The sequence below is a fragment of the Tachypleus tridentatus genome, chromosome 10 (genome assembly GCF_004210375.1).
Source record: "Tachypleus tridentatus isolate NWPU-2018 chromosome 10, ASM421037v1, whole genome shotgun sequence".
Classification (NCBI taxonomy): domain Eukaryota; kingdom Metazoa; phylum Arthropoda; class Merostomata; order Xiphosura; family Limulidae; genus Tachypleus; species Tachypleus tridentatus.
The window spans coordinates 41,185,784-41,201,976 of NC_134834.1; the positions used below are offsets into that span (position 1 = coordinate 41,185,784).

Below are 16,193 nucleotides of genomic sequence, written 5' to 3' on the forward strand. Positions count from 1 at the left end.
TAAAATACACTTTATTGTAAACTAATGATGCTAATTTCCCCTCATATATTTCTTATTAATGCAAGCGTTTGTAACCTTTTTATTATTTATCATTCTAATTAAAAGAAAGTAATTAATATTTTTTTTATTTCTCAGCCCCTTTAAATTCATTATTAAGTGTATACACACATGGTTCAACTATTAATAACATAGAAATTATATTAAGATCTATTCAACAAAACATAAAAAATACTGTTTTGTTCTTGCCTTAAAGAAATTAACAAAAGTGGTATTCCTACTGCAGCAGTTACCAATGGAATCGGATGTTCTAACATGGATGGTGCTGAAATGGAAAAATATAAGTTAAAAAGAAAGTCAGTTAAGTGCAATTTGTTTTTGTTATATGATAGTATTGGAGGAGGCTACGTTTCATTTGGTATATTTACAGTGAAAATAACAAGATAACCACAGCGTTCTGAGTTACTGGAATCGAAGAAGTTCCACTCTTTATTCAAACACGTATAAGTTTAATGCATATGGATAAAACAGTACAGGTAAAGAAGTGTAAAGTATCACTTTAGATTTACTTTCTTCCTTGATAATCCAAGTAAAAATATTTACTTATCATATCTTATGACAACCAAATACATTGACTGTGTTTTCATATCAAATCAGGATAATCATTTGATGCGTCACGTAGTCATTACATCATTACAGCAGATATATATATTCGTAACAAGACAAAAGGCAAAAGTAACGAGTTCTCAGACTTCCAAGGATGAATGATTGTCGACACTGACTTACTAGCAATTTGTAAACTGAATACTGTTTGTATGTTTCACTATTCAAAGAAATCTGTAATTAGTGTCTAAATGAACTACAAACGAAAGAGAATATATTGGAAAACTATCGGTAACAATTCAAAGGGAACGTGCATGGACGGTCTTTATGTTGTAAACAAATCTAAAACTCTGCTCTAGTCAACCAGTTTTTCTAAAATAGTCAAGGTTTAAATAATACAACAATACTAGGAGGAGGAAAATACTTATGGCATGCAATTACTGGTCCAAAACTTACTTCAGACAACAGAAAAGCTCAAACTGTGAACAGTGAATTCGTGGGAATGATAGACGTGGTTTGGTGAATCATGTTTTACCTAAGTTGCTATGAGTGGTGAAATGGTAAGAGATTTATTATTTAGAATAGAAAATAATGTCCACAATGTACTGGAATATTATAAGAGATTGGGTCTCCACACATTACTACATTTTTTACCTTCATGAATAAGGGATTGAAGAAATTTAATGGGAAGAAGATACAACACGCGTCAACAAAAACATCGTCACAGTAATATTTTTCCATCACGACATTTTGTCACCAACCTTTCCACACATATTCTCTCACGTTAAAGGTACGTTTTACGTAGTCTTATATGTAACATAACTTACTTTTCTTTGGAGAAGGATGTTTTTTGTTGTTTGTTTTTTTTGGAATTTGCTCGCCCTTTTAGCCGTGGGAGTGTTATAACATTACAATCAATCCCACTATTCGTTGTTAAAAGAGTAGCACAAGAGTTGGCGGTGGGTGGTGATGACTAGCTGCCTTCCCTCTAATCTTACACTGCTAAATTAGTGACGGCTAGCGTAGATGGCCCTTGTGTAGCTTTGCGAAAAATTCAAAAACAAACACTATATATATATATATAATATAATTTTGTATAAAATATTTTTTCCAGTGTTTCACCTGTACGCTACATTATATCTGTTGTATGGTATTAATTTCGAACATTTTATGTTTGATATACCTTGTAATATCAACCATTCTGTTCCTTTAGATTTGAGAATTACCAGATGAAGATTGTCCTAGCCCGAAACATCGGGTCTCCCAATTTAAAGTTAAGTACAAAACCACACAATAGGCAATTTGCGATCCGTTCATCACGGGTATCGAAACCCAGTTTCTTGTTAATATCTATTTTGCATTAACTGTTTTTCGTGTCATACGTTTCTTTTAAATTCTTTTTTTATTTTCGATCACTCAAGCACTAGTTAATCGTGTGATCGAAATTTTATGGTTAGCTTTAATTGGTTTCAGTTTGGAACTAACTTAACTCTGGAAATTAGTTCTGGGAACTTGTCCTGTTAGATTTACATTCTTTGTTATACTGAATACCATTTTAGCTTAGTTCAAGTCCTTTACAAGGCCTTTTTTATTTTTTATTTTGTGTGTGTGTTTTTTTGTAGCAAAGCCACATCAGGGTATCTGCTAAGCCCACCGAGGAAAAAACAACACCACAAACATCTTCCTTACATACCAGGCCTAGGATAAAGATTAAACTTAACATTATCACAGTTTTCTGAAGTTCTCCAACACTGATGAAACACAATTCCCATTATACTGTAGGTAAGGTTCAGAGAACACCAAAGAGTTATTAAAAACTATACGAAAACACACCATTTATAACTTTCGAGAAGTTATTGCCATCCAAGCACAAGACAGTGGACTGTAAGCTGGTATTAATCAAAACAACGGCCAACAATTACTCTGAACTGCATGGACACCACTTATCAAAGACATAATATATAACTTGTTTTGGTTTCGACGTAAAATTAAGCCTTTCACTATACAATTTATTATTTTAAGTATGAAAAATTCCCTTATATTTGTTTTTCTATGTGATATGCATCATTTGTTTTTCTTATGTTTAGTATATTGAAGCAATTGGTTTGTTTTCTATATTCATTACAATTCTATATGTTTTTTAACCTCAATACTGGATATCAGTTATTGTTATGATTGGTAGTGAGATACCTATGTTAAAACATTGTTCATAGTTTAACAAATTTTTATCACTCATTATATTGTAATTCGATGAAGGCTCCGACAAGAGGGCCGAAATCTCTCAAGTAAAAGTATTTTAATGTAGAAAAAATTATACATATTAATTTACCTACGTTACAAATTATTTGGAGCTAATGAATCAAATTATTTTGTTGGTGGTCGTTCTAATGATTGGAAGCATACAGAACAGGCTTTGTTCCTGTGTGAAAAGAGCGAAAATTATCGAAATGTAATGGTTTTATTGATGTGTGCCCAAGGAAACAGCAATGTTGACACTGAACTGGTCAAACAGCATGCTGTATACGAGAAGAGTATTCTACAACGAATACTACTTCTTACAATTTGTTTCTAAACGAGTGTGAATTGTCACTTCAAGGAAAATTATTGGAACGTTTAACATTAGTAATTACTTGGTTGTACTAAAATTATTAGCTCACTACGATACGTTTCTTTCACAACACACCTATCGTATTTGTCATCAACTATTTGATAATAATTTGCTTCTCTATTTGGACAATATTTCTTAGAGAATAGATTTGAATGAATTAAAATATTCAAAATTATTCCAGCTCTCTGTTAATTCTCTCATTACCAGATATGTTCCACCCAGTGGGCCTGTTGAACCCTTCATAAAATTTATAAATTATGATACTCGTTATGAAAGCAATGACTAGAGAAGAAATCTAAAAAAAAAGATTCTGATATTGAAAAACAGTAATTCAAGAACTATGTCATTTTTACAAACTTTTTGTAAACTAATATAGTATCGAAGAAACCAAGTAAAACTGTACAAGGATTCGAAATGTGTATGTACAGCCTTTCCAATTACACAATTTGAGAGATATTTCCCAGTGCTAATGTTCTTTTACGTTTGTCTTATGGTGTGAAACAGCTCGTGAGAACGTTCATTTTCTAAAATTGATAATATCAAAACCTTGTTACTATACTCTCACTTCTATTGTCCTTCAAACTATAAAGTTTAATGACATTATTTCTGACTTTGCTAAAAGGAAAGTTAGGAAAAAGGTTTTGTTTGGTTTTAGTTAATTAGTGAGTTTGTTTGTTTGTTTTTAGTTTAGTTGAAGCGCTAGTTACCATTAAATTGATTTACAGTATTTTCACATTCATTTTCTGCAACTTGATGAAACACAATTTCATATTTGAATGTGAATTGTATGTACTTGTATTTATTAGAATGGGTCCACATGCCATTCTATCGACCCCCGTCTCATCTCACATACGTAAATCCGATCCTTGTTTCTTTAGTCTTCGTCTGTCTAGTTTTTAGTGATGTCTACTATGTTTTTATATACATCACTTATTCGTTGAAGAAAGTTTCGTCCTCTCACTCTCTGTAGACTTTGTCAGTCTAGACTTTTCACTAAAAGATGTTTCATTCTCTACATTTCTTTTGACTTCATATATTTTCGTATTTCACATTTTGTAGACTTCGTCCGTCTACAGTTTTCAGTCAAAGATGTTTGCCAGGGTTTTAAGTATATGTAGGTAGGGAAAAAGAGAAGAAGTTGGATTATTCTACAGTAGGTATCTTTTACTTGTTGGCGATAAATTCGACCATAAATGGATTGCACATACTTCACTTGTTGTATCTCAACACAAAATAATTATCTTTTCCTTTACAAAAGACTATTTCAAAAAATGTCAAGGTTAGAAAAATTTAAAATATTAATTTAAACTGTTCCACTGAGTTTTATACTTATTCAAAACGAAATGTGATAGAAAATCAATAAAAAAGCAGTTGCAAAAATTTATAACGCCAATATAGATCTGTTCGCGGATGGATATGTATTTAGCTATGATGGCAGAATTACTTAATACGTTATACAAAAAAGTTTGAACCCTTAGAAACAACGGTAACTAAGTACCTTCTCAACCGTAAAGAGCAATATGAGATAAAGTAAATAGAAGTGCTTATTGTGCAGAAACAGATAGACAGGCTAACGGATATACAATACATACACAGAGACAGAGAACTGTATCGGTAGAGAAACAGCTAGATGTGTTGTATAAACAGAGAGAAGGAGTCAACGAAAGACAGTTGTACAAGATAGACAGAGAACTTTCCTAATAGAGAGACCGCCATATATGTTGTATAAACATAGAAATGGAGCGAAAGACAGATACAGAACTCTATTAATTAACAGAGGGCCAGCCAAGTATGTTGTTTAAACAGAGATGGAATAAAAAAAAAAAAGACAGACATACAAAGTAAACAGAGAACTGCACTGACAGAGTTTTTGTTGTTGTTTCTGAATTAAGCACAAAACTGAACAAAGAGCTATCTGTGCTCTGTCTGCCACGAGAATCGAACTCAATTTCTAGTATTGTAAGTCTGTAGTCATGCAACTGTGCCACTGGGGACGTACTGATAAAAAGACGACACATTTACTGTTGGCCAAAATCTTAAGGCCTATAAACATAAAGAAAAAATATCCATTTTGCGTTGTTAGACTCAACCACTTATTTCAGTAGAGCTTCGAAAGATGAAAATAAGAAAAGGAAAGATAAAAATAAAAAAAAAACACTTTTTAGCATTTTATAGGGAAAATGGAAACATTATGAAATCAGCTTAAATACTAACTGGTCAAAAGTTAAGACCACACTAAAATGAAGCGTTAATCGGCAAATACGTAACGAAATTTAGTCATTTGTGTTCAAGCGTTAGCGTTGTCAACATCTCCAACTGACATTTCCTGTGTTACATTGGGTAAAAACATGGCAAAGGCTAAAAAGTTGACAGAGTTTGAACGTGGTACAATTGTCAAGCTGCAAAAGCAATATCTCTCTCAACGTGCTATCGCTGGTGAGATTGGGCGTAGTAAAACTGCTGTTGCAAATTTCTTAAAAGACCCTGAGGGATACGGAACGAAAATTTCAAGTGGTTGGCCCAAGAAAATTTCACCGGCGTTGAGCAAAATGTTTTGACGGGTTGTCTGGCAAGACACCAGCCGATCGTCGAACCAGAGTAAGGCCATTACGGACACAGAGTGCAGCTCAAAAACAATAAGACGGCGTCTACGAGAGAAAGGCTTTAAAAACCGTAAACGTTTTGAAAGGCCACACCTCCTTCCACACCACGAAACAGCTCGGTTAAACTTTGCTGAGAAGCACCAAACATGGGACGTAGAAAAGTGGAAGAAGGTTTTGTTCTCTGATGAGAAAAAAATTAACCTGGATAGTCCAGATGACTTCCAACGTTACTGGCACGATAAGGATATCCCATCCGAGACATTTTCTTCACGACACAGTGGAGGAAGTTTCATCATGATCTGGGGTGCTTTCTGCTTCCTTGGAACAATGGAGTTTCAGGTTATACAGGGGCGTCAAACAGCAGCTGGACACATTGGCATGTTGGAGAGAGCATCCTTATTGACTAAAGGCCCAAGCTAGTGTGGAAATGACTGGATCTTTCAGCAGGACAACGCTGCAATTCACAATGCCCGCAGAACAAAGGACTTTTCATGGCGAATAACGTGATTCTTTTGGACCATCCAGCGTGTTCGCCGGTACTGAGCCCCATTGAAAATGTTTGGGGGTGGATGGCAAGGGAAGTCTATAGAAATGGACGTTAATTCCAAACAGTGCATGATCTTCGTGAAGCCATCTTCACCACTTAGAATAATGTTTCAGCAAACCTTCTGCAAACGCTTATATCGACCATGCCAAAGCAAATGTTTGCAGTTATTCACAACTCACTACTGAGATTCCTTTGTAGGGCATTTCCTACCCTATTTAGGCCTTCTGCATTTAGGCTAATTTCGTAGTGTTCACATTTTCTCTATGAAATGCTAAAAAGGTTTTTATTTTTATTTTCCCTTTTCTTATTTTCATCTTTCGAAGCTCTACTCAAATAAGTGTTTGAGTCTAACAACGCAAAATGCATATTTTTTCTTTATGTTCATTGACCTTAAGATATTGGTCAGCAGAATATTGTATAAACGGAGAAATGGAATGAAAGAAGGACAAATATTCAAAATAGATGTAAAGACAAAGAACCGTACTGACAGAGAGAGATAGCCAAATATGTTGTATCAATAAAAATAAGGAGTGACAGACAGATAGTCTTACCAGATATATATAATCACTTAAAATGTGAGTTATTGTGTAACGGCAGATGGAGGGTTATATATGGTAGATGGAGAGTTATGTAGCGCAATTATTTAAAATATATATAAAGGAAGATGAGAAGTTATGTGCAGTGATTAATTAAAATGTATCGCAAGGGATGAATGATTTTATATAGGGTGTATCATGTGTAATATTAAATTCAGAATAATATACAGTGATTATTTCAAGTGTATTCGATTTGATATAAGACTGGGGTTTATTTACAGATATTATTCAACGAGTATCACATTTAAAGGCAGGGGGAAAGTTATGTATAGTTAGTATTTACAGAGATTATTCAACGAGTTTATAATGTGTAATAGAATATAAAGGATTCTGTGCAGTCATTATTAAAAGATTACCATGTGTGATGAAAGATGGAGAGATCTGTACAGAGATTATATTACACAATGGGTTTGTTATGTGATGGTAAATGGAAAGTTACGTACAGTGATTTTTACTGGTACCAGTTTATGCTGAATACATACATTTTAAATTAAAAATTGTTGTTTTTCGTTTGTTTTTTGGGGGGTTGTCACTTTTTCAATCTCTTCATACCTCAAACATAACATTTGTCCAGTTAGTTGGAGAACAATAAAATATTACATTACTAAAAATAGTCAAGACGAAAAAAATACATGTTTGTTGTTTTTCATGAACCCCGAATTTTAATATTGGAAGTCTGTAAATTTGAGGCTGATCCAGTGCACTACTACTTACATATAGTAACACCTTTTTGTTTTTAATTAAACGTATTTTTTTCATGTTGACGAACCCCCTAAGTACCTCTATTTTGGTAAATAGGTTAGTGATGTCATAGAGTATTACAATGATCTTTATACACATGGACAGTAAATATAAGTAAAAATAGAATAACGAACGTTATTATTCATTTACAATTTACTCCAATTAAAATAAAATTAACCGCCTTAATCGTCGCTGAATTCGCAGAATATTCAGTATTTTGATAATTGAGAATAATTCGGCTTTTATTGCAAGAGACTTGTTACATGTTTGAGTATTAGGATTTTCAAAGATAATGTTAAAGTGGGTATAAAAATATTTTTTTTAAGAAGTAACATTCAATCAAACATTCCAAGAGTGTGGTTGTTGGTAGCGGCGACTAGCAACTCTTCTCTCAAGTCTGTCAATTGAAAAACAACTAAGCAGGTCTCATGCAGACATATATATATATATTGCCATCTATCGACATATGTTTCACTGTTCTTTGCATATAAAGTAAAATATGTCATTAATGGGAACCGAAATAAAGTGAAATTTAAAAATGTTAAGATAAAATTGTTTCAGTTACGATGCAAAACATTTAATCTATCTTTGATTTTAAAACCAATTAATTATTTAAGTAATTTTTACTTCCCCCTAAAATAAAATAAAAAATGCTTATTTAATAAAGATTAAATTGCATCTAATCTAGCGCTGCTTTGATATCTAGTAAGGAATCTGTTAGACTAAATAATTAAATTCAAAATGCAATGACAGCAACTTATACACTAGATAAATGCTGACTTTAATAACTACATTATATCGACATTTTGTGTGGCATCATCATCATTTCAAAATTGTCGTTATTGTAATTTGAAATTAACAGTTACCTTATTTTCTACAGGATTGTGGCATGATAATTGTCACGATAATTTTGGTTTCCCTATAATTAATTAATCTTAAAATAATAAATTAAACACATAATCATTTCATCTTTGGTTAGATTTGCACTCACGAGATATATTAATAAACTAGATGCTTCGTGAAGGGTCCTCTAACGTGTTTTCTTTCAAGAGCAAATAAAAACAAAATGAATAGAAACAAATATTTTTATTTCTTGCTTTTCAAGTTCATATTCCATGTTGTGTTGTATTCTATAGATTGTATAATTATTCTCGTGATTCATGGCGAGTGCACTTTTTACTAACGTCACGACAGAACAAACTGCAACGTTAAGCGTCTCTTATGTGACATCATTTTATTGTCCATTAACTAAGTGATAGACAGACAACACACTACTGTATTTTGGTGCAAATAGTTAAAACAGGTGATCTCTACAGGCGGTCTTGGTCATCTTTTACTTTAATAGTGTTCGTTTTGCCTTCCTGAAAGTCACTGTTAGCTGATTTATCTCTTGCACGTAAAAGCTTAAGCTCCTATTGAAATCCTGCTGCCGTTTCTCACAGTTTATGCTTCTCTTTATCTATTGTTTTAACTTCTCCAACCTAAAAACTCTACATAAAAATTGCAAATCTTCGTCACTAGCTTCCTTAAAGGTATATGACAGTCTCAAGTTTCGAAATAAAACCCTCACGTTGCTCCTATTACATCTAACAACTGTGAACACTTCGCTCCTACATAGGTTTTAATTATTGTATTTATAATTATGGTATGAAGATAATACTCAGTACTAAATATCAGTAGCCTGTTGTTAACATTGTTACTGTTAAGACTGATGTTTAAGAATCAGTAATTAAGGACGTATTTACTTGAAAATGTTTCACAAGAAAATGAGGAACAAATATGTCATTAATACATCTTCAGGATCGAAATTTCAGTTTCTTTTTAGACATCAGATACAATGTTTTTAGACTCATCGATTTCTAAAATTCAATGAAATTATGAATATCTCAGAACATTTATAATGTTGGGTAAGACATTACCAATACGTATTAAAATTTGTAAATTTCCATATTTCACCAAGTTGAAGTGAAAATCTCCAGAACATAAACTGGGTGTAAGTTCAAAGAAAACAAGTGTATATCGTCCCGAGTATTCGTCATATCCTATACCAATTCTTTGATCTTAAACTTGTTTTTCTGTTGCACTAAATATTTCATAGTTCTTGTCATGTTGACTCTCCCTCCATAAAAGACACCTCTTATGACAAGTCACGAAAGCACTTTCTAATCCCTAAAGAAATTCATTATACTTGGACTTTCATTCATTAGACTTCGTTTTCCTTAACAAATTCTCCCATGTTATTATGAACTCGTATCGGAAAGTATCCAATATTTTCTGTTTTTCAAATTACGATTCCTAATAAATAACATGAATCCATTTTTGTCAGTGTCATAATACCTTATACAGGTTCGGAAGCAGCACCCGCAAAACTCGTATATCGTGTTCTATTCGATGCAGAAACATTATATTCTGTAATTCAGGATTTGTTTCTCACCACCATTAAGGGCACGTGGAATATTTACTTTATTAGATTTTTGTACATAATCTAACCATTGAATATTTACTTTGCTGTCTTTTTTACGGTAAATTATCTAGGTATGGGATCTATCGATTGTGGAAGTATAAACCACCCTCTGAACATAACCATGCATGCAGTAACAATGATCGTGTACGTGAATGAACCTACATTGTAGGTTGTGAGCAATTCTTCCCCGGATTGAAGACGTCACCATCGAAGTATATTTAAGTTTGATGGACAGTGTTTAAAGATAGAAATAAAGAACGATAAATGAGAATTTCAACAAAATTTTCAAGAGAACAACAAACATTATTAAGAATCAACATTGAGAGGTTTTGTTTTTTCTTATCTGTGCATCTGTTTTGAAAGTCAAAGATGAGCTCTTCCTCTCATTGTTGAAAGTGACAATCCGGGAATTTTTGTCTAACACATGCTTCGTAGTGTCAGGAGAGTAACATTTGGCATCCGGTATGGGTTCTCAATATTTTTTGTTAGACCTTATGTTAAAAAGATCAAACAAATATTCTTTTTGTAGTTCTTCCACTCCAAATGTTTTCGAAAATAACAATAAACAAATAGGTATAAAATTGTAATTCTCAGTTATTTTAATTCTAATACTTTGGGCTTTTTTTGTGTGCTCTCCCACGTTTTTTATTGTTATTTTGGAGAGCAGTCACCTTCCCACTATTGTCTGCAGGCATTAAAGGGTGATATAGATGTGGGACGTTGTGGGGCTGAGCACCCACATTTTGCTCTCCTAATTTCTATTTTAATTTCTTATATCTTGAATTGTTTTTTCAGGTTTCGAAGGTAGTTTGAATAAAACTACTTTTTCACTCCGTAATCAAATAATTATAATAATAATAAATAGTTGTGACATGTTTTATTAATTTCATCAGACTTTCAACAGATCAGTAGTATTAAATCTGTTCAGTTCCGTGTCAAAAGTCTCTTTGATTCATTGTTTTTTTGTTTGTTTTTGTTTTTCGCACAAAGCTACTTGAGGGCTATCTGTGTTAGCCATCCCTAACTTAGCAGTGTAAGACTAGAAGGCAGCTAGTTATCACCACCCATCGCCAACTCTTTTACCAATGAATAGTGGAATTGACCGTCACATTATAACACGCCCACGGCTGAAAGGGCGAACATGTTTGGCGCGACGGGGATGCGAACCAGCGACCCTCAGATTATGAGTCGCACGCCTCAACACGCTCAGCCGCTTTGATTAATAAAACATGATGAATGACAGCGGTTCTATTTGAGTAGCTCGACTGTTACTAGAGTATCAATACAATTTTTTAGATGAGTAATAACTTTATATAGTTCTATATACATTCATGAAATTCAATCCTCTAGTCTTCTTGTAATTAATTTTATAATGTATTCTAGAACGCCCAGAAAATGTCTACACGTAAATAATGTTTGAGCAATTTGACTGACCTATTCTATCTTTAAAAACAAACAGTTCGACCTTCCTAGGTTATCTTCAGGTTAACTCTCTTTATCAATAAGTGTTAATACCCATACCAAATGTTCTGAGATACATTTTTATTTGGTTATCACTTTCCTAAGAAAATCATTCTTGTTTAAATAGCATATGATGTTGTTTACCTCCAATCTAGTTCTATATTACTGGTAAGTTTACGACTTTCTGTACCAAGATTTTAATACCGTTGTCTTTAAATTTATTTGGTATAAAACTTTTACTCTTGAAATATAAACCCGAAAAAAAAGTTCATTGTAGATTCCAGTTCCAAACTTCCCACCTTTTGTGATAATTAGGGTGATCAAGAAGACTAATAACAATTTTTCATTTTTCTATCGTAAATTTAATATTAGTATTTTGTTTGATTAAATAATAAAGAAACATGGTTTTCATTCTCAAAGATAGAAAATGTATCAAACACATATTTTCATACAATGGTCGAATTCTCTAGGACATTCTTCTAGCCAAATCTTTTCATGATAACATAAAATACATTGGGCTAACTGGAAACCACAGTGACTCTTATCTGTCTGTTCACATTAGCTTCCATTAAATAAAAAATATAGTTCGTTTCTTGCTATTTTACACAAATACCTGTCTGAATTAAAATTACCTTCGTTATTATGAGCCAAGTTGACACATGAAACAATGTCTCATTCAATGATACAGTACTAAACAGCCATTGTACATCAAAACTGGTAACTACTACAGATGATCACAATTTAAGTCTTTGATAATAATAATAATAAAATGTTAATATTAAAATCAAAAGTGTATTTCAAGATATACTTATTGCATACAAATTCCTTTAACCCTTAAACGGGAACCACCATCAATAGATGAAGCTACCTACAACATTGCTCAAAAAGTTTGTAAGTTTACGAGTATAACATCCAATATTCGATAGTATAGATCCAATTCGACAATTTCGTTTCTGTTTTTAGTAATTAGAAAAGAATAATCACCATGTGAACAGCTGGTCTTATTTCTTTGTATAATTGTTTATTTATAATAGTAAATATGCTTTTTAAGTTACATATACAGTAAATCTAAAGGAAAACACTTAAATTGTACACAGTGATACCAGTAAGAAAATTTATTAGTGGTATCTGCTGGAGCTTGAATGTCTGATGAGTTAACCAGTAACATATATTCATCTCTATTCTCCCCTTCCATTATTGAAGGATTATTTAAAGGAATTGCTTAGCATCTATATTGCCATAATCTTCTTCTGTTTTTACTTTTAAATTATAATGTTCCAGAAAACACTGTAAATATAAATACAAACTTCTGGCATGTCCCATTGAAAAAGAGACAGAGGTTAGAATTACATTTTACTGAGAGAAAGTGAACACTGAAAATGTTTCGTTAAGCTAGTTTGTGACCTGTTAGGAAATCAGCTACAAATGTAGTTTGAAAGAAGCAGCTGCCTGGTTATAACTTCAATTTTCTCTAAATTCAGTTATAGATACCCACTGTTGAAATTATTACTCTGGTCAAGTGCTATTTTTTGAAGGCACTTAATAAGCATATATACTGCATTCTAAAAGTATATTTGTTACAGTTTAGTAGACTTGATACAGGACTAAGAAAAATGTTTTCAGATAATATAACATAATTATATCTATTTAGATTTGTATAAGGTGAAGGCAGGAAATAGCATGTCTTTCCAACAATGTTAGTCAGTCAGTCAAACTGACAAATTTGTTATGTTTTTTTTAACTTTTGTTTTTACTTTACAGACTTTCTCAAGTGCTTTGTTGGCTTGTTACTCTGCAGTTGGATTGTTACCACATGACAGTGTGTGTGAAGTGCTTATGAAGTTTTTTACATGCTGTTTCCAGTGTTTTGAGGTTTTAGTTTGTTTTGAACATCTGGCCCATTCCTACTATAAGTACTTTCACATTTATGTTATTGATGTGTGATAGGCAAAACTAAATAAGGAACCACAGAATGCCCTTAAGAAACTGATTAGCTGATCTTTACATCAATGCATTAACCTATCACATCATGTTAGAAAGCTTATTTACTGTATAGCCATTTTCTTCGTACATATTTTTAATATATATATGTAATACTTCATTACAGTCATTGAATGTATGTATTTGTATATCAAAAGTTAAAAATTTAGTTGGAAATTTATTCATTCATTTTGGTTATGAATTGTAGAGAGAAGAAAAATAATTTCCCATATTCATTTTGTTACTATTCTATAAGGTTCAAAGTATATGTCATGTAAAGTGTCAGTCATGTTTCTTTTATTGTATTTATTTTCTAATGCTGGAGATCTAGATATATGCAGACAATAAAAAGAGAAAAAAACATGTAAAAGTTATTTTGAATAAGTGATTTTTATACTACTCAACACATATTATAAAAAAACATTTACTGCATTCTGGGAAATGAATCACCAAAGTCACAATATTGTCCAGTTAAAAGACATCAGTGACCATAATAATAAATCGTACACACGCTATACTTTTCACTTTTTCATACACTTACAATGCAATGTTTCACAAGCATATGTTAAAAATCATAAAAACTTTTCATGAAGTATAATACTCTTGGATGAAATCTGAAGCAGACTGGAATTTCAACAACATAGACATAAGTGATCTCAGTTGTCCAATGGCTACTCTATGATTCTTTGACCGACTTTCATATTTCTTACTGTTAACCAGTTTTTCCGTAAGATAATGTAGCCAGAGAATATTGGTGAAAGGATGAAAAGATTCCCATTCATTTCTAGTGAAAAGAGAAAAATAAATAAAGACATTAATTACAGAATGCTTTTAATGTCAAGTGTATAATCACACATATCTATTAACTAAAAATATTACTAAATAGTAAAACAAATCATACTAAACCTCTTAACGGGCAAAATCAAATCAACCAAAAATTAATATAAAAGACAAAATAAATTAAACAAAAATAGAACTACTTAAAAAAAACTCAAACTGCTTTTTTTAAAGTATATCTACAGTAAACTAGAATTAGAAAAACTGGGGAAATCAGAATGTTCTATTATTAAAGATATTCTAACAAACACATCCCAAGTATTCTCAGGTATATACATAAAAACCTCCATAAACAATGCTCTTGAATATAAGGATGTGCAACACAAGAAATAACACTCTCAGAATAGCTGGTATTGCTATTAACACTTTTATTGATAAGGAGAGAACAACATTTCGACCTTCCTAGGTCAGATTCAGGTTAAGAAATAACACATTTATTCCCACTTAATGATTTTAATAGATTGAATATTTTTTTACAAATGGTCTGAATATGTTTTCTATTTAAAATAAACTTCCTTGATACCTAAGAAACCCTACAGTTAAAGGAATTCACAATAAAAAAACTTTCCTTTTTGGAAAAAAAGGAAGTTTACACCTCTGATAACAAAATGCTTAGGTTATGAGGTTTTTGAAAGTTAATAGCATATCAGTATTAAGAATGTTCTACTTGTACATATATATACAAATATATGTTGGTAGGAATAACACTTATCAAGAAAAGATGTGCATTCCTCGAAAACACTGTTCAGTTTGTGTGCAATACAAATTATTTTTCAGTTAGCTAGTACTCTAGTTAGTAACCATTACAGCTTTCTCATTCCTAGGAAATAAATGAAAGGGTTGAAAAATTACAGAGCAATTAAAATCAATATATTTATTGGAATCAAGGTTTTTACACCAGCATGAGACAAGAAATTCAGGGACTTTTTAAATCTTCTTAAAATACCAACAGAAGGATCTTGATTAAATTACTTACAATTAAAAATTGTTATTGTAGTCAACAAGAGTCCTTCACTAAAAAGGTTTTGAAAATTAATAATTACATTCCAGCAACTAAGCTTTAAGTATCACAAGACTATATTCTTGTTTGAAACTGATAATGGACCCAACAACCAATATTAGCAATGCATAATCTTGAAAATATGATAACTTCATGGATGCAAGTCCTGCTAGATATGTTTTAACTTTAAGATGTGAGGAAATGAGTGCTAATAACATTGACACTCATGTGCTAAAGTGAAATATGCAAACACACAGGTAACAGCAATCACTGATGAAAATAAAGGATACAGTTTATGTTAAAAGTTTCTACAAAATCTATGACATTTTTGTTTTTAATAATACTCAGTAGTGGAGATTTCCTACTAATAAACTGCAAAAGAACCAATAATTTATTTACTACTAGTTGTTGAAATCAAGGATCTTAAAAAATAAATAATGATGTCACATTGTTAACTGACACAACAGGATATAGTAAATAATGAAAAAAGGAAATAAAAAAACATGTTCCAAGTAATACAAGTGTAATCTGTTGTTGCTTGTTCCTCTTTGTTTTAAAGTTGCTTAGTACTGAGCAATAGATATATCAATATCTCATTGTATAAAAATGTTATTCAATCCTACAGTTATTACGGTCAATAAAATGCATAAATTTATCATTTGTAGGCAAACACAGATTGTTTTTGATAGAAATTATAAGCTGAGATGAGCAATGATGATTTCACTTTAAGTAAAATTATTTAATACATTTCTAGAC

The 16,193-nt window shown here is 31.9% G+C and overlaps 1 protein-coding gene and 1 long non-coding RNA gene across 5 annotated transcripts in view; one reads left to right on the forward strand and one right to left on the reverse strand.

Moving 5' to 3' along the window:
* The first annotated feature begins 731 nt into the window (after positions 1-731).
* LOC143229130 (uncharacterized) lies at positions 732-13,564 on the forward strand. The gene is made up of 2 exons (XR_013015678.1): positions 732-1,160; positions 13,382-13,564. It is a non-coding gene; the product is annotated as an uncharacterized LOC143229130 (long non-coding RNA).
* The window catches only part of LOC143229129 (uncharacterized), a 59,187-nt gene continuing 55,615 nt past the window's right edge, over positions 12,622-16,193 (reverse strand). For all 4 annotated transcript variants that reach the window (XR_013015677.1, XM_076461000.1, XM_076460998.1 and 1 more), the window contains one exon: positions 12,622-14,384. Coding sequence is in view for 3 of the 4 variants with exons in the window: in XM_076461000.1 (XP_076317115.1) it covers positions 14,186-14,384 (199 nt within the window). In the remaining variant the exon portion in view is untranslated. The remainder of the gene's footprint in view (positions 14,385-16,193) is intronic.